The 19559-nt window shown below is 40.5% G+C and overlaps 1 protein-coding gene across 9 annotated transcripts in view; it reads left to right on the top strand.

Moving 5' to 3' along the window:
- ITPRID1 (ITPR interacting domain containing 1) overlaps window positions 1-19559 on the top strand; it is a 163223-nt gene that overhangs the window by 61822 nt on the left and 81842 nt on the right. For all 9 annotated transcript variants that reach the window (XM_043968071.1, XM_043968063.1, XM_043968079.1 and 6 more), the window contains 3 exons: window positions 2125-2176; window positions 17170-17256; window positions 18756-18958. In XM_043968071.1, the coding sequence (XP_043824006.1) occupies window positions 2125-2176; window positions 17170-17256; window positions 18756-18958 (342 nt within the window). The remainder of the gene's footprint in view (window positions 1-2124; window positions 2177-17169; window positions 17257-18755; window positions 18959-19559) is intronic.

Here is a 19559-nt window from a genome sequence, read left to right as displayed (position 1 = left end):
CCCTTCCTCTTAAGTGTCATGATGCATTTCGTACCACATAATGCAGAATTTCACTATAAATGGGCTTAGGTTCTCCACTAGTGCTTCAGGTGCATTAGATTTGTTTCCCAGACTAGCTATAAATCCATTGGTTGAAGCAGTGACTATGTTTGGTCCTTTTCTATGTCCTGTAGCATCCCTTTCAGGGCCAAACACATAACAGCCACTGATTGAACTCTCTGGGTCTGAGTCTCCTCATGGGCAAAATGAGGGAGATAGAAAAGATGACCGTTAGGATCCCTTTAAGCACTAATCACTCATCCTTTCTGACCCTGGAGAAACCTCCATCCTGAGACCGCACCCTCATTATCCATGACTACCTTCCTAGACCACAAGGTTCAGAAGCTGCCTCAGGCATGCTTTCCTTAACCCACTTCTCAACCTCCACCACCTGCTCTTCACCAGCCACCTTGCCTCTGCTGGATAACCTCTGTTCCCTAGGCACCATTTCCAAGCTCCTCTTTATGTATTCCCTTCCCCTATTAGAATTTAAGCAGCTTGAGAGAAGAGGTTGTATTTCTTTTTCATAATTTTGTACTCCCATCACATGGCACAGTGACTATTAGGTGTTTCTCTCTCTCTCTCTCTCTCTCTCTCTCTCTCTCTCTCTCTCTCTCTCATTTTTTCTCACTGTTGTGAAGACAAAATGAGATAGTATTTGTAAAGAACTTAGCACAGTGCCTGGAACATAGTCAGTGCTTAATAAATGCTTATCTCCTTTCTTCCTTCAGGGGAAAATGCAGTGGAGGGAACAACCATATGGGTTTGGCCAATAATGCAGCTGGGTATCCAGTGGCCCCCATGGAGATGGCTACCCTAGGTCATATTCAGGATAAAAAGCTCATATTGAGGTGTGACCCAGCCCATCTTTGCATCTTGACTTTGACCATACCTTCTGTCAATACTGTTAAGCTCACGACTTTTGATTTAGTGAAATTCATGAAGAGCACGGCCATAGAAGCTTACCTTTGGAGTTGGAAGGGGCCTCTGAAGCCTGTGAGTCCTTTTATAGACAGAGAAACTTGAGGACCATGGAAGCTGAATTACTTGTCCAAAGTCACCTGGGTAGCAAGTGGCCAAATCTGAATTTGTACATAGCCGTGCCTTCAAATCCAGCCTTACCATAGCTATTTTATTTTTTCATTGTCGGTTTAGGCTTGTGATTGCATCCGTGTAGGGAAAGGTGCAGAGAATTCTTTCCCCCATTATGAATCCATGACTTATCTACCACCTTTATCTTGGAGAAGTGCCTGGGCCCCTGAGATTAAATGATTTGTTTATGGTCACTCGCTTGAGGCCCCTAGGTAGCCCAATGGATAGAGCGCTAGGTCTTGGGTCTGGATGACCTTAGTTCAAATCTGGCTTCAGATACTCACTAGCTGTGTGACCCTGGGCGAATAACTTCTGTTTGCATAATCCACTGGAGAAGGCAATGGTAAGCCATTCCAGTATCTTTGCCAAGAAAATTCCCCATGGGGTAGAGTATGACAGGACTGAACCACTGAATGGAAATCAACAAGTCACATAGCTGAGATGTGTTGGAGGTGTTAGTTGATCCCAAATCAAATCCATAAAATTCACCATACTCCAAATGCACTCCAGTTCATCCTATCAGTGAATGGCATGGAGGCAGGCTGTTGAGTACCCTTGACTGGCAGTGTGTCTCCTTAGAGTGAATCATTGCTTTACTTCCCTGATACTTAGCACAGTACCTGGCACATAGGAGCTGCTTAACAAATGTCAGCTGACTGACTGAAGAGAGTCGTAAGGACACATGGTGCTGTGAGAATTGAGGAGAAGAAAAAGAACTGAGCTGGGACAAGATGCTGTTGTGTAAATGCGCCATCCACCATCACCACCCACTCCCTCATTATTGGCAAACCTTTGTTCACACCAAATGGAAAACTGGAGAAGAGATGGAAAAGAAGATAGGGTTACAAAGATGGGTATCTCATGACTATGCCGCCCTGAAATCACATTAGGCCGGCACTGATGCTAGTTTGCAGGTGTGAACACAGTTTTCTTTCTAGGAGACAAAAGGAAAAACAACAACAAGAACAACAGGATGTTTTTCTTTCATTGCAGATTCTTTGAATAAACAGGGTGTGGATCCCGAGACAGTGCAGGACTACATGAGGTAGGTCACAGGATGGTTCCCTGTTCCCTCCAGGTATGCCTGAGTCACAACTTTGAAGTCAGAGGTGGGTGAGGGAAGAGACTTGTTCCTAGTAGTAGTTGCCATATTAATAATGGCAGTTATGAAAAAAAGATATATTCTCCATTGGCCTTGCCATGGTGCTAATGAGCTTTTGTTAGCTTGCAGCAAAAAGCAAATTCTTTATCAAGATAAGTAGATTAATTCAACTGCTCTTGGGTAGATTGGAAAATCAATGGAACAGGCTAGGGATGAGGCAGATAGCAGACTTTCAAATGAGTGTAATAAAATCCTGGAAAGTTAGACTGAAGCACTTGCCATGTTCTTATCATTAGTCAGAGAGGTTGATTAGCAACCAACATATTAACTTTACTTTGGGAATAGACTGAAATGGGCAGTGCCCAGAGAAATTGGCATAATGGGAAAAAATCTCTGAATTTGGTTGGAATCAGAAGAGCTGAATTCAAGTCCTGTTTCTATACTTTACTACCTGTGTGACATTGAGCACACCACTTACACCTTTTGGGCTGCCCGTTCTTCACTTGAAAAATCAGAGGGTTAGATCAGGTGGCCCTTAAGGTCACTTCCACCCATGAATCTATGAGCCTATGGCCCTTTGTTCTTTTGGTTCTTGGGCAGCTAGGAGAAATAGCTGGTCTTCAAGTCAGGAAGACCTGCTTTAGACTCATACTAGCTGGGTGTACCTGGACTAATCACTTCGTACTTCTAGCCTTCAAGCTTCTTATTTGTAAATTTTGGCTAATAATAGCATTCGCCTCATAAAGTTTTGTGAGAACCAAAGCAGTGAGATGAAGTGCTATGTAAATCTTAGCTGTTATTATCAATAAAATGAAAATCACTTGGCAGACAAGACCTGCACACATGAGAAATGGGCAGGAAAACCTTTAGTCCCTGGATACAGGGTGGTAAGTGAAAAGGAGGCTTACTTGGTGAAATTAGCTTCTAGCAGCCAGGGATGATGAAGAGCCTGGAATCCTTATCATTGAGGAGTGGCTGAAGAAATTGAATTTATTCTAGAGAAAAGATTCAAGTAGGATATGATATTTGCAATCAAGTATCTGAAGGTGGAATTAGTTTTGCTCTGTTTATCCCAAGAGGACAGGAACAACGGGGGAAGTGAGTCAAAGGTAGAGATTTAGGTTTGATATCAGGGAAACCTTTCTAAGCATGAAAACTAGTCAAAAGTGGAATGAACTGCCTAGAGAGGTGGAGGGCTCCTCTTCCTTGGAGGTCTTCAAACAAAAGGCTCAATGACCACCTACCAAATGTATCAGGCATTCCCTTCATTTAGATGTTGAACTAAATATCTGTCAATGTCCCTTCCAGCTGTCAAATTCTATGATTCTGGACTGTCCTACAACAGTCTTAAAGAATTGCCTGGGGGGCAACTAGGTGGATGCATTGGATAGAGTACTGGCCTTGAACTCAGAAGGACCTGAGTTCAAATCCATGCTCAGATACTTACTTGCTTTGTGACCCTGGGAAAGTCATTTAACCCTGATTGCCTCAAAAAAAAAAAAAAAGAGCTGCCTGGGATGCAGAGTGGTTTAGTTACTTATGTAGGTAGGGTTACACAGTCAGTTATGTCAGGTAAAATATGAAACTCTGTTTTCTTGACTCTGAGTCCAGATCTTTTTACCATACCATGCTGCCTTCCTAAAAGGTAATTGTGATAGGTATGACCATTATCTTCATCATCGTCATCCTCATCATTTTGCAGACAGGGAGGGACTGTGAGAATCAGAACAACAAAGTGCTTTGCCCATAGTCAGCTGATTACTCCTAATGGTGAAATTCAAACCCAGAACTGTCCACACTCCAAGACCAGTGCCTTTTCTACCACTCCCCTCAACAAGTTGCCTTCCTTCCAAAGTATCTAATCTAAACTGGGCTCTTCCCACTTATGTTAGTAAACACCACACATCATTTGAATATTAATGGTTCACTGGAGGATTCTGGAGCAATCTAAATTGTGTAGGTGAGAGGCATAGTAGGTGTTTCTGCCTATGCAAATGTGATGATGAGCAATTTGTCACTAAGGAGCTTTGTTCCTGCACACAGAGCCTTCACTGGCCCATAACTAGCCACCCAGAGCTATACTGTCAGAGGCATATTGAACCTGATATTCTGGGGCTGCAAAAAAATCTTTCTAAAGGAAGGAGGTGCCTGCCTACTTAGGTCAATGTGTCTTGCCCTTGGAAGCTGAACAGGTGACAATGGAATCCTGTTTGGGAAGGGACAAGCTGACAGCAGTGAGCCATGCCAAATGAGTGTACTCAAAAATGCACTTAAAAAAATGCACTTCCAGCTCCTCCTCTGTTCTCAGCTCTGGTCTCACCAAACCTGTTTGTTGCATTTAGCATAGGAGGGAAACTAGAGAGGAAAGAATTTAAAGAAGGGGAGTGAATGGGAAAGGTCAGGGACAGAGGCTGAGAAGCCTGTTGGAGCTTAATGACTTCATCTGGGGTAAAATGCCTGTGAGGCTTCATGCCTAGATCTTGCTAACCCAAAAGAAGCCTGCTTTTGCCCCTCTTGGCCCCAGCCACCTATTGCTCCTTCTCTCTGTTTCACCATGAAACTCCTTGAAAAGTAGTATACTGATGCTACCATTCCTTACTGTCTTGGCTTGGGGTGATTGGCCTCTGTCCCCATCTCTCTAATGAAACTATTCTCTCTAGAGTTACAAATGAGATCCTGGTTTCCAAATCCAGTGACCTTTGTTTGCTCAGCATACTCTTTGACATGTCTGCTACCTTGACAGGAATCATGCCCTGGAAAATTTAACCCTTTCAACTCTGTAGATTTCCAGCTGAAATGGTCCTGGGAGGCCAAGTTGAACCCTCTCATTTTGTAGACAAGGAAAGAGAGAAGTTGAGTGATTGTGTCAGGGTCACACAGCTAATAGGTGTCTGAGTCAGGATTTAAACTCAGCTTCTCCTTACTTCAGGTCCAGTAGGATATCCACTGGGCCACCTCACTCCAGCCATGCCTCCTGCCCCTTCTTCCTGATTTGTGAGTTCTTTCCATATATCTAGACATGCTCCAGTCATGTCTCATATTACTGCATGAATATCTCCTTGCCAGGTATATGTACCCTTTCTCTACCCTTTCCCCAACACCTATTTTTTAGTTCTTAAAAAATGATGAAATCAACACCAAATTGCTACTAGAAAGGGTGTGCCAACCACCATCCATGTAACTTTCCAAACCTGACCATCCCTCTCCTGTATGTGTTGTCTCCCCGTATTATAACAAAAACTCCAAAGAAACACAGTCTGCTTTTGTATCCGAATCTTAAGCACTTAACATAGTGCTTATCACAGAGCAAACACAATCGTTTCTTTAAATCATTAATTCTGCAGCTTTTGACATAACCAATGGCTTCTCTGGGCTTTGGAGATAGCTTCATTCTACTAGATGAATTCCTTCCTTCATATTTCCTCCCCAAACCCCATCATAATCCCTCGGGGTCTCTCCTTGGCATTTCCTTGTTCTTTTGGTACTCTCCTCTTTGGCAATCACATTTGGCTTTAACAGTCATTACTTCCAAATTTCTACTTCTTGTCCTGTCTCCTCTTCTGAACTCCAGACCTCCTTTTTTCATTCTTACTGTTATTTCTATACCATCTTCATTTATGAATATATCCCACCCCCATCAAGTACCCAACGAATCATCCATTGTTATAAAGATTTTTAAAAATTAAGAGGGGGAAAAAGGATTTCAGAAAACCAATCAACACACCAACCATTTCTGGTGGCATATGAAATATATCACACCCATGGACTCCCACCTCTGCAAAGAGGCAGATGCAAGCTTTAATTGTTATTCTTATACATCTGTTCCTCCTCCTAAGTTCACATGTTCTGGCTGTTCTATCCCCATTTGTACAGACCACCATGTTTGTAACTGGAGTTTTTTTAATCTTCCCTACTCTCGGAAGTTACTAAATTGTGTCAAATCTATATTTGAATAAAATTTTTAAACCATACCCCATTCCCAATGCCATTTCTCTAATAGCACCATTATCATAACCCTCTAAAAGGGCTATTAAAGCAGCTCTTCCCACTTCTACTCTCTGTCTCATCCATGTCTATCATTTGAACCCCTGCCAAAATATTTCTAATTCACAGATGATTTTTGGTCACTCCTCTGCTCAGAAATATTCATTGGCTCCCTTGTAACTCTAGACTAAGGTTAAAAACTTTTTGGCAGACATTTAAAGTCCTCTATGATCCAACATTGACTTTCCTTTGCAGCCTTTTCTTAAAGAAATGCCTTACAATACACACTTTCAATTAGCCTGCTCACTGGTTCCTAAGCTTCCTCATGCTCTTGCTCCTGTTGGAATCTCCTCTCTCTCTTTCTCTCTTCATTCTCTAAAGTCCAACCCAAATGCCTCCTATTCAAAAGAGTTTTCTATGATTCCTCCCAGTAGGTAATGACTTTTCTCCTTAGATTCTTCATAGCACTTTCTTTGAAATGCTCTGATGCCTTTACCCAGTATTCCCTTATATTTGCAGCTGTCTGTCATGGTGTCTTATTACCTTCCTACACTACTTGGGGACAGGAACCATGTCTTATCTATATTCTTTATCTTTACCAGAGTCTAGGACAGCACCCTGAGCCCAGGGGCTTAGCCACTGCCTCAGTTTCTGAATACATATTCATTAGAATCCCCTAACCAACACCGATTTTCATGAAAACCTGAGTATTTTGGATTTAGGAATCTGAATTCTTTCAACCTCTAATACAGGAAATAATATGGACTCAAGGGAGTTAGAAGGGGGATACACCAAGACAATTCCAAAGGACTCATGATGGAAAATGCTCTCCACATCCAAAAAAAGAACTGTGGAATCTAAATGCAGATTGAATCATACTATTTTTTTTATTTTTTTTTGTCTTATTTTTCTTTCTTGAGGTTTTTTCCCTTTGTTCTGGTTCTTCTTTCACAACATAACTAATGTGGAAATAGGTTAAATGTGATCATAAATATATTGCCTATATCAGATTATTTGCTGTCTTGGAGAGGGGGGAGGGAAGTAAGGGAGGAAGGGAGAAAAATTTGGAACTCAAAATCTTGTAAAAGCAAATGTTGAAAACTATCTTTACATGTAACTGGAAAAAATTAAAATACTATTAAGATTGAAAAAAGAGAGATATCATGGGATAAATTAAGGCAGCAGGGCTACTCTAAATTCTTTAGACAAGATAGATTCATAGATCTATAGCTAGAAGGGACTTTGGAAGTGGTCAAATCCAGCCCCCTTATTTTATACATGAGGAAGCTGAGGAAACATGGCTAAGTGGCTTTCTCAGGCTCATACAATTAATGTTTGAGGTAGTATCTGAATCTAGATCTATTGCTATGAATGCAGTGTTCTTTAACATTGTACTATGTTGCTTTCCAAAGAGTGGTAAGACTGCTAGACTTGGAATCCTGAGAAACTAAATTGAAATCTTGCCCCAGACACTTTCACATGGGGCCATTCCTGAGTCTCAGTTATCTCATCTATAAACAGAGATAAAAAATACCTGTGACACATCCCAGGGTTCTTGTAAAGCTCAAATGAGTTCATTATATAAAGAACTTTACATACTTTAAAGCATAATGTGGTGATTATACTTTTCTTTGAAGGCATCCCTTTCCTCTTTGAAATGCTTCTAATAGTTTGGAAGTATTTCCTTTCAACAAGCTAAGTTTTGCCTCTTTACCAGTAATGATCAATTACCCCCTAGTCATAGCCTCTGGGAACAATCAGAAAAAGTCCTGTCCTTCTATTGGGAGAGTACTTCAAACACTGGAAGACAGTCATCATGCATTCCCATATCTTCTCTTCTTCTGGTTAAACAGACCCATTCCCTTCACCAGATTGTCTGCAGCCCTTTATCAGTCTGTTTCACCACCTTTGGACACTGTCTAACTCATCAAGGTTCTCCCCAAAAAGTGGTACCCTTAACTATATAAGCTTATCAGAGAATAGAGTAGGGCTCTGACTTCCCTTGTCCTGTATACTGCCTGTCTTAGTGGAATCCCAAATCTTCCCTTCAGGACATATCAACCATGCATTCCACAGATGAGTCACTGTCCAGCTGAATTTCCTTTAGCATGTACTTATGGAGTTGATTTTTTGAACCCAAGTGTAAAACTTTATATTTATCACTGATACAAGTTCATTTCTTTTGGTATGGCCCAACATTCTTTGTTGTGGAAACCATATTGGATCCCAACCATGTTAGCTTTCCCTGTAGGTTTTGTGTCTTATGTAAACTGTGATAAATACTGAAGGTATGCCTTTATTGAAGTCATTAATCTAAATGTCAAACAGAACAAGGCAAGCATAGATTCCTAGAACACGTCATCTTGCTTCTTTCCAAGTTGTTATTGAAACTTTAATGACCCTTCTTTGGGCCAGGCTACTCAACCAACTGTTTTGCATCCATGTCACTGTAAGCATTCAACACAGTACCTGGTACAGAGAAGGTGCCTAATAAGTGCCTTGTTTGCTTGACTTATCATTCAGCCTACATCTTTCTACCTCTCATATAAAAAGAGCTGTAGGATAGCAAGTGGTTTGATAAAATCTATGGATATTATATCTCTAGCTTTGCCTGATCTAGTAACTCATACTTTAATGGGTCTATGATCTCATCAATGTAGTATTACCTGCAGTGATGAAGACGGGACAAACCTATTCATGCCTTTTCATCCTATTTGACTTTTATACATGTCACATAGGAACCCAACCAGTGTGCCAGGGACTTTTTATGGATCTCTTGACTTTTTATGAATACTAAGAGAGAACACAAGCTATGTGTTGGTGATCCCTACAGTCAGGAAGACCTGAGTTCAAATTCCACTTTAGACACTTACTAGCTGTGTGATCCTGGACAAGTCTCCTAACTATTTGCCTTAGTTTCACCATCTGTAAAAAGGAGATAATAGTAGCACCTACCTACCAGAGTTGTTGCATGTGGATCAAATGAGGTGATATTTCTAAAGCACTTTGCAAACTTTAAATTGCTACATAAATGCTAGTGATGATTATTTTATTCTCACCTACTTTTCTGATCCTATGATTTTGATAAACTTTTATGTTACTTCAACTGAGCAATTCTTATTTGATAATATATTTCAGCCTACTCAGCCCCAACATTAATTTCCCTTCTGCCACTTAGTTGTACCTAGAGTTTTAATTCTTTCAGTGACAGTAATAGCCCAAGATTTCCAGTCAAATAGTATCTCCAGGAAAGTATTGGAGTAAAAACATGGACCTTTATTTTGGGGGGAAAGTTGGAGTTCTTAAAAGCACTATGCTGTTTCCCAAATACAATTCAGCCTGCTGTGTAATTTAAGATTCTAAATGTGGGTTCTAATATGTTCCCCCAGTTTTGGGGGAAACTGACTAAAATCACTGATAAAACGAGTTTAGGTTTTTAAGGGTTTATTGAAAGATAGAAAGAGAAGGGTTGAGAACAGAATTCCAACAGTCTGGCATTCCTATCTTTCTTCAAATTTCCTGTGAAGTCCTCTGCTGTCACCACCACCATCAAGTCAGGAACCAAAAAGAGAGAGAGCTCTCTGCGCAGGCCCTCCTTCCTCCTTCCTGTCCCCTCCCAGAAAATGGGAGGCTTCTCAAGTTGATTGGCTGGTAGCCTTGGTGGACAGTACCCATGCACAAACATTACTTCCTGACACCAAGGAAAAGCCACATGGCCTTGCCCTCTGAGGCATTCTCCTCATGGCGTAGTTTTCCTATAGTAAGTCTCCAGTAGGTGTTGTCATTCCAATCATTACACTGCTCTTCTCCTAATCAACTTTGGGCTTGACTGTAGTCCATCCACAATGTCTGTCCAGGGATGTTTTTTCAATGGACCAGTTCTATGGACTGTCCATTTGAGTATATAGATCAGCCTGGAAAATAGCTATTCTTCATTTGCTTGATTTTTCTTTAGGAGACAGTTTGACAGGGATCTTTTGAATGGTTCGGGATCTTCTATAAGAGGCTTTGCAATGTTCCAGAGCTTGATGCAATCCATGTAATATCTTTCAAAAATAGAAGTATATTGAGAACATCTCCATGTATAGAAAATGTTCTATCTCTTGGAAATCTCCCGTGACCATGGCAAATTCCTTTGGCAGCTCATTGCTCCTTGTTTTCTGGTCTCACTTGACATTTCAGAACCAAGTTATCTGTTGCTACATATTTCAAGTATTCTTGGATAATTTTAATCTATTCATGGAAAATGTTTTCTTGGAGGAGAGTCTTTAAAGATTTATTCTACTCTACAAAATCAAATGCCACATTAGTTAAAAAAAAAAACAGTGATCATAGAGGTATCTTGCATCCTCTGTCCATTTTAGTCAATTGGATAATTATAAAATGTGGTCAGTTATTGGTGAACCAATTGAACTTTCCTCTCTCTAATTTCTCATCTCCTTTTCATATTGTTGATTATGCCCAGCCAAGTCTCATCTTTGGATTACCCACATGATTCATTGTCTTTGCATCTACAAAATGCTCCTAGATGAAGATGGAGAAAATTATTTGACCATTCTGCCTGAATCCACTACAAATTTATATTATATAACCTCAATTGGACCCTCACTGCTACTAGGCAATCCTCTCCCACTCTCTACATCAGTTCTTCCACACTCAAATGCCCCCAACCATTATCCTCTCAGCTGAGTACCTTGCCTCATTTTATAGAAAAAGTTGGGGCCATTAGCCATGAGCTCCCTCTTATCTTCTCTTCCTCATCTCCTATCACTCAGGTGCCTTGTGGCAATTTTCTTCTACTTTCCTTCTCCTCTTGTCCTAGATGATGACTCTGCAGGGCCATTGCCAGTCATCTTGACCTTTGTATTGTCACTGGACTCTGAGGAGAGAGTGAGGCTGATGACTTGGCACAGCTCTGCCTCACTTGAATTCAATTCACTTTGAAGTCAAGATATCACCCTTCTGATGTCATTGGTTCTCTTAAAAAATGTAGGATGAACAACAACAAGAAGAATAAGATGATGAGGTGGCCTTGCTCTTTATCAAGGCCAACCCCTCTACTTGTTCAAATGATTTCATTCCATCCCATCTCCTACAACAAATTGTCCATGCTATCACTTATTTCAATCTTTCCCTGTGTATTGGCTCACTTCCTACTACAAACATGCCCATGCCTCCTCTACCCTGAAAAAAACCTTCACGTCATCCTTCCATCCCTACTACCATGATATGTTTCTTCTGCCCTTTGTAGCTACACTTGAAAATGCCATCTGTAACAGGTGTCTCCACTTACTCCCCTCTCACTCTCTTCTTAACACTTACAATCTGGTTTCGAACTTCATAATTCCACTGAAACTGCTCTCTCCAAAATTATCTAATTGAAACTAATAATCTCTCAGTTGCCTTTTCTCAATCATCATTCCCTTTGACCTCTCTGCACTATTTAACACTGTTGACCACTATCTCCCCTTGATACTCTTCTCTCGGCTTCTGAGAATCCCCTTTTCTTCTGGTTCTCCTCCTATATCTCTGACTGTTCTTTCTCAGTCTCCTCTGCTGGACCCTCCTCCAGATTATGCCCTATAACTGCAGATGTCCCTCGACATTCTGACCTAGGTCCTCTTTGCTTCTCTCTCTAGACTACTTCACTTGGCGATCTATCAGATCCCATGGATTTAGGTACCATCTTTATGCTGATGATTCATACATTTATATCTTCTGCCCCAATCTCTCTACTGACCTTCAAGATTGCATCTCCAACTGTCTTCCAGAAACCTCAAACTGGATGTTGACTAGGTATCTTAAACACAGTATGTCCCAAACAACTCATTATCTTTCTTCCTAAAGCCTCCCCTATATTATTTTCCCGGTTACTGTAGAGGACAACACCATTCTCCTAGTCCTTCAGACTGACAAACCAGATGTCATCCTGGATTCTTCACTATCTCTTACCCCCATATCCAAGCTATTCCCAAGGCCTTTGACTTTCACCTTTGCAACATTTCCTGAATAATACCCCCCACCCCTGACACTGCCACTACTGCAGTGCGGGACCTCATCACCTCTTGCTTCAATTACTGAAAAAACCTGCTATTTGATCAGCCTGCTTCAAGTCCCTCCCCACTGTAGTCCATCCTGCATTCAACCACTCAAGTGATTTTCTAAAATAAAAGTCTGATCATGTCAACCCTCCCCACCCCCCCACTTCCAACATGCTCAGTAAATTCCAGTGGCTCCTATTACCTCCAGGTGCAAATACAAAATGCTCTGTTTGGCATTCAAAACCTTTCATAATCTGATCCCTTTCTACCTATCCAGTCTCCTTAACACCTTACTCCCTGATGTGAGAAAATTATTAATAATAGGGGTTTTGGGGACGCCCAAGGGCCCCCTCTGAGAGAGCCTGGCCTGACCTTTCTTAAGGCCAGCCCAGAGTTAGGAAGTTACTTCATTCAAAACCATACCTACCTGAAAGCCTTGTTCCAGCCAAAGGATCTGTTCTCTGGGCTCTGACCTCAAACCACCCTCAAATCCAGGGAACCAATAGATTCAAATGATGCTAGCCAATTAGCTTTGAACAATGTCTATGGACGAGCTCTCCTCCTGTCCTCAGCAAGCTTACAGAGACACTATCTTTTTGGCCTGGGAACTTGGGGAAAGCAGAAGCTGCCCACGAGGGTTCCCCATTTTCTCTCTTCTCTCTGCTATTTCCTAGCTGGGCTTTCCTATCTTTCAGAGCCATGTGTGCTCTTTTTACTAATATTTAACATGCTTTAATAAATACTTAATGCCCCAAACTGGTGGCATTTGCTCCTGCTATCTCCCATGTCTGGAACACTCTCCCTTTTCCACTCTATTGACCTCCCTTGCCTCTTTTAAGTCCCAGCTAAAGTCCTACCTTCTAAAGGAAGCCTTCCTGAACCGCTCTTAATTCTAGTGCCTTCCCTATTATTTCCTTTTTATCCTCCGTATAGCTTGCTTTGCATATATTTATTTTCATGTTGTCTCCTACATTAGATTGTGAGCTCCTTGAGAGCAGTAACTTTCTTTATGTTTTTAGTATTTGTATCCCCTGCACTTAGGAAAATGCCTGCCACACAGTAGGTGCTTAATAAATTTTTGTTGAACAAATTAATATTATTTAGAAAAGTCTGCTTGGTCCCTTCACATACCTTAAGGATATGGATAGATAATTTTTCAAAGATTTTGTAGAAATGGTAAGCTATATATGTAGTTATTAAAGTCTTGTCTATTATCTTATTTTTAAAACAGGAATACTTTGTTTTCAATAATAAGAGCATTTTGTGATTCTCAAGAACTTGGTATTTTCCAGGTTTTTAGATAGATATCTTGAGCATCAGTCCCTTAATGCCCTAAAAATTGTGCTGTCCCCATACTACTATCTCTGTATCCAGTGACTCTTCCTTCTTTGATTGGTGCAATTCTGGATCTTCATACAGTATTTTGTCTTTTTTTTTAAGCGGGACAATGGGGGTTAAGTGACTTGCCCAGGGTCACACAGCTAGTAAGTGTCAAGTGTCTGAGGCCGGATTTGAACTCAGGTACTCCTGAATTCAGGGCCGGTGGTTTATCCACTGCGCCACCTAGCCACCCCCCATACAGTATTTTGTAAATGGTAATGTTAGTGTCTAACTGCAGTGGCTCTATTGTCATTGATGAAGGGAATCATCTATTACAGTTATCCTAATAGATATTTTCTACTTTAATTTATTTGTTGTCTTCCTTCTAGTTTTATCCTTGCATGCTTTCAGTTATGACCTGGCTTGATTGAATCTTTCCTCAAACTTACTTTAAACTTATTCTCACTCCACTCCTGCTATTTTTCAGTATTTTAGGACCAATATACCTGATAACCTTCTACTGTCTTCATACATAAGCTATTAGCAAAGAGTGTATATTTAGAAACTGGTGCTACCCTTAGCTGGCACATCACTTTGTCAATAAGAACATTAAGAATTTTGTAGTAAATGTTGTTTTAAAAGTCTTTTGGGGTTGTTGTTGAAGCTATTGGTTCACATCAATCAATTAAAATTTCTTAGGAATTGGTGACAGACTGTGCCCATATCTGTTCTTTTATCCAGTTCCCTTCTTTGTCTGGCAATGGATTGTTTAATTAAATCAGGCTGTTTGCTTAATTTTCATGCAATAGATTTTCATATTTGTATTATTTCTTCTAAGTAGATACTGATTTTTATCTTTGCTCTAAAAAATTTGTGGTCTGACTGCTCATGCAAGTTGATTTGCAAAAAAACCCCAAAAAACAAAAAAAACCAAACCCACAAAACTTTGGCAACCAACTATTTCCCATCTGCCAAAATATAATCAATTATACTTTAGGTAATGCCACCTGATATTCTCCATGTTCACCACTTGATGACTCTCATCTTGAAGAAAATATTCATGACCTATAGGTAGGGGTTTCTATAGCTGTAGTCTAGAATACTTTGCCTTCTTTCCTTTCTTAATCCTGAGACACACATTCCAACATTTTTTTCTGTCCTCTCTTATACCCACCTATGTGTATATTACAATATATGTTTATTTAATTTGGAGGGTCTTATTGAGTTCTTTGTAAAATTTCTCTGCTTCCTTATTCTCTACAACAGATGTTGACTTGTAATGTGTAATTATCTTCATGGTGGTCTTTTTATGAATTCTCACCATGAGTGCTGCAATATGAGATGAACAAGTATCCCGTAGAATGTTGTTTGAGCACATGATATAACCTATTTACCCAGTTCTTTTGTTTGTCTCTACAAGGAGACCCTTAGAGCTCTTCTTATTAGCTACAAAGACCTTTTGTCTTCTGCTTTCGTCTAGAGTGAGAATCTTCATGCCAGTATAACTCATACTCATTGGTGACTTCAGTGACCAAAGATCTCCCATTTAAAACACTAATAGTTTAGTTTACATTGGTTAATAATAGTATGCTTAGCACACTCTTGTCCTTTTTCTCTGTCAGAATCACAGCAAAAGCTACACAAGATTAAGGGGAAATTTTGGATCTTAATTTGTTTTCTGGGGGTTGCTTTATCTCCAGAATGCAGTCAGGCAACTGAGGCTGAATTACTTCATCATTAGATAAGTTAGTCTTTGGAGAGTAGACATTATCTATCAGTGTGATCATGCTTAAAACCTTTCCAGTCTGGTAGAACCTACAATCCTGTATATTCCACTAAGATAGCCTTTGTGAATTCAAGGATATATTCATATTAAAGTGAGCTATCTGAATAGGGCTCTAATACTGGCAAAAAAAAAAGGGGAGAAAGGAAGGAAAAGAAGGGAGGGAGGAGGAAAGGACAGAAGAAAGGAAGGAAAAGAGAGAAAGGAAGGAAGGAAAAAAGAAAGGAAGGAAGAAAAGAAAAGAAATTTGGTTAGTCTGGAATGACTTGATATCATGCCCACCCTTTTTATTCACTACCCCCTTTTCTAGAGATTCACTAATATCATTAACATATATTATGGAATTTACCCAAGATCCAGTCGAGCTCATTGGCCTATAATATGTGGCACCTTTGCTCTCTCCATTTTCTAAATATTGGAATATTTGCTATGCTCAAGGGCTGAACCAACTTTGACATCCTTGAAGATCTTTTGAAGGTCTTTGATATTGGTTCATCAGCCACACCTTCCAATTCCTTCAACACCTTAGTATATAGTGTGTTTGGGACTGATAACTTGCGATCATCAGAGACAGACAGATGGTTTCCTACTATCACAGTTTGGTTTTCTTGTGTTTGAACTCTTTGTGGGCTATTTTTTGTTATCCTCTTTCAATTACAAATATCATTCTATCTGGCAGAGAAATCCAGAAAGATAAGAATTAAGCAGAGAAAGATACGAATTAAGCAGGTCTGTCATCCATCATGTATGTGCATATAACCAAGCAGTAATCCTAGTCCCTCCCCATCCTTCCTGGAGTGATTTCCTCTATACAGTGTTTGTTGGTGGGATCTTGTTTATCCTTTCTCTAAGCCCTTAGAAATTTGAAATCTCTGGGATCAGAGCACATGTCAAATCATTCCCAGCCTTTCTTTACTTTAAACAAATTACAAATTCTAAAATAGTGAGATTCCTTCTCTTCTTCTTGCCAATTCTTACCATTTCCACCTTCTGCAATCAGCTACAATATTGGTCTCAGAACCAGGAAGGCTTGTATTCATGTTCTAACTCTGACACATACTGGTTGGGTGAATATGAGTAAATCACTTAACCTATCAGTGCTCTATGTATTTTTTCTAAGAATATAAATTGGAGAAAAGGTGTTGGCCTACATTGGTAGAGGCATTCCCTTTCTTTTTTTTTTTTAAACTGCTAGTATGCCTGAGCCATGTAATATTATAGTCTGTTTTAACTCTATTGGAGAGCTTGCTGCCTATCACAATTATTTGCTCAGGTGGTGTAGCTATTTTATCTACTCTATGGATGTCCACTCTCAAAGTCCACACTGATGCTTTGAGGGTTCTCACTAGACTGAGAGATTACTGTAATATCCTAGGAAAAGAATGAGGCTCAATTGTTACCAGCTGTGACTCCCTCTTCATGAAACCTCTTCCTTTTCAGCATTTTCCTCCATTGTTTCAGAAGGAGCTGCTCCCTAAAGTTCCCCCAGTGATTTGCCATCTGTCAAAAATGAGATACTCTGTCACCTTCAGAATGAGCATTAGCAGGTGCCTAACACCTAGTGCCTAACACCTACCATCAGGTACAAAAGAGACTTCTCTAAAAGAAGTCTTTTTCCCTAGGGGTAGGCACGTTCTTCTTCTAAGGAGTCGCTATCATTTTGTTGTTAGAAAATAAGCCGGAATGCAAATGTGCATTCTGGCAAAAAAAATAAGAAATAAATAAAAATCATAATGACTTCTCAAGGGAACTAGCCACATCCACACATCTCATTGGTGCCATTGTATTTCTTCTTCCCATTGCTGCAGATCCTTACAACAGTTTTCAGAAACTCCTGCATTATCCAGAGGGACCAGTTTCAACTCCTGCCCTTCTGTACCAAGTATACCCAAAAGGTTGGTAACTTCCCAGTACTGCATAACATCCTGAACTAATCTTGTTTCTATTTGGCTGAAAATCATTATTTTTCTCAATGACTAGAAATGCACCAATTTGAGGAGGTAGCACAATACAGGAAAGAGTCTGAAACGTGGAGTTCTGAGACTTTAGGTCAAATTTCAGATCTGACACTTCTTAGCTTCTCAGCCTTGGAGAATTCATTAGCCTCTCTGGACCTCAATTTCCTCATCTGTAAAGTGAGAAGGTTGAACACATTGACACCCAAGGTCCATTCCAGATCTAAGTCTATGGTCTTTGACAGCATCAACTGTGATGGTCTTGAAATAAGCAATGCTAAGCCCACCAAGAAATCCACTCAGGGCAAGATGCAGGGCTTTGTAACGGGGCAAGCTACAACAATAGAATCCATCTGAACGCTAAACTCAAGCCATTCACAAGAACTGTAACTTCTAGAAATAAAGCTAAGTGTTTGTCCAGATGAAGGGGAGCTCTTGATTCTTGAGTTTGTGGGAATGATGAAGATCTCGGGACAAGATAATTCAAGATCTAATATAGGGCATAATTTATCACTCAAATCATTTCATCCATCTGCCTGCATTGGTTAGATTAACTGGATAATAGCCAGACAACCCCCTTTGTGTTAATGCTAAGTAAGTACAGAGTAGAATATTAGGTCCTATATTCTATAACGATTTATGTTTTGCCAAATGCAGTTTTTAAAAAAAAAAAACTTTTTTGTCACTTAGTCATTTTTTTCACTTATGTCAGACTTCTCATGACCCCATTTTGGGTTTTCTTGGCAGAGACACTAGAGTACTTTGCTATTTACTTTTCCATTTTATATATGAAGAAACTGAGGCAAACAGGATTAAGTGACTTGACCAGGGTCACATGACTAGTATCTGAGGCCGGATTTTAATTCAGGAAGATGAGTCTTCCTGAGTCTTTGCTTCTATTGGCTATTATTTCTTTCTGCTTTCATTCTTACTTGTAGCAATCTTTCTATCTCCTAACCCTGGTCTTTTTTTTTTTTTTTTTTTGGTGAGGCAATTGGGGTTAAGTGCCTTGCCTAGGGTCACACAGCTAGTAAATGATAAGTGTTTGAGGCCGGATTTGAACTCAGGTCTTCCTGAATCCAGGGCCAGTGGTCTATCTACTGTGCCACCTAGCTGTCCCCCCCCAGTCTTTTAATATGTCTGTTTAAATGTATTATTAGCTGTAGAGCTAGATAGCCAAGTATATTAGAACTGTACTTAAAACAAGAGTAAGTAGGCACTGAGTGAGGGCCTGAGCAGCTCTGCCTTTGGTAAGGCATACAGCATTTGTTTAATGTGGGGCTTTTTCAGAGGCTCCCTGGCCTCCAAGCGCAAAGTGAGCTCCCCCTTTTTTTGCTCTCTTCCCGGTCCTCCAATGAGCATTAGAAATTTGTTGGGTTTTATTTCCAGCAAAATGGGATGTGACCATTTAATGATGATCACACTTCTATCTAATGCAGCATTCCAGAATGGCTGGAATTCTGGCAAAAAGACCCAGTGGAGATTCTCCTGGATCTGGGGTTCGGGGCTGAGGAGCCAGATATCTGCACTAAAATCCCAGCCCGGTTCCTCAGGGGAAGCTCTGCAGCAAAAGGCATCAACATCCGGGAGTTCCTGGAAGCTCACAAACAACGGATGGATCTTGAGACGCCCAACTTGTATGGTGAGTCGTAGCCTGGAGGGCAGAAGGCTGGCCAGGGTAGCCTGTGCAGGCCCCACAAGGAGTCCAGAAATGAGCTGTTCCCACTCCTCCCCTGCACCCCCCCCATTCTATGAAGCAGATCAAGGCATATAACCCTACCTTAGACATGAGTATGTAGGCATCCCGTGTCACCTTCATTACTTCCTGTCATTCAAATATTCCTAGACGAGCTGCTTAGGAGGCACCTGGGTGGCTCAATGGATAGGAAGCTGTGCCTGGAGTTAGGAAAACCTTAGTCCAAATTTGTCCTCAGACACTGACTAGCTGTGTGACCCTGGACAAGTCACTTGACCTTGTTTGCCTCAGTTTCCTCATCTGTAAAAATGAGCTGGAGAAGGAGATGACACCCCTCTCCAGTATCTCTGCCAAGAAAACATCAGATGAGGTCACAAAAATCAGACATGACTGAACAATGACAAAATAAATTGCTAGCTAGTGTTATAATGTAGGATGTCTCTTTGCCATTGTAAAGACAGGGAAATGAAAGATGAAGTTTCATCTATAAGGTCAGTATAATTGAGCTGTGGAGGGCACAGAGTGAGGTCAATCATTAGAAAACAGC

The sequence above is a fragment of the Dromiciops gliroides genome, chromosome 1 (genome assembly GCF_019393635.1).
Source record: "Dromiciops gliroides isolate mDroGli1 chromosome 1, mDroGli1.pri, whole genome shotgun sequence".
NCBI lineage: Eukaryota > Metazoa > Chordata > Mammalia > Microbiotheria > Microbiotheriidae > Dromiciops > Dromiciops gliroides.
The sequence above is the reverse complement of the archived record's forward strand: the minus strand, read 5'-3'. Positions and strand labels throughout refer to the sequence as shown.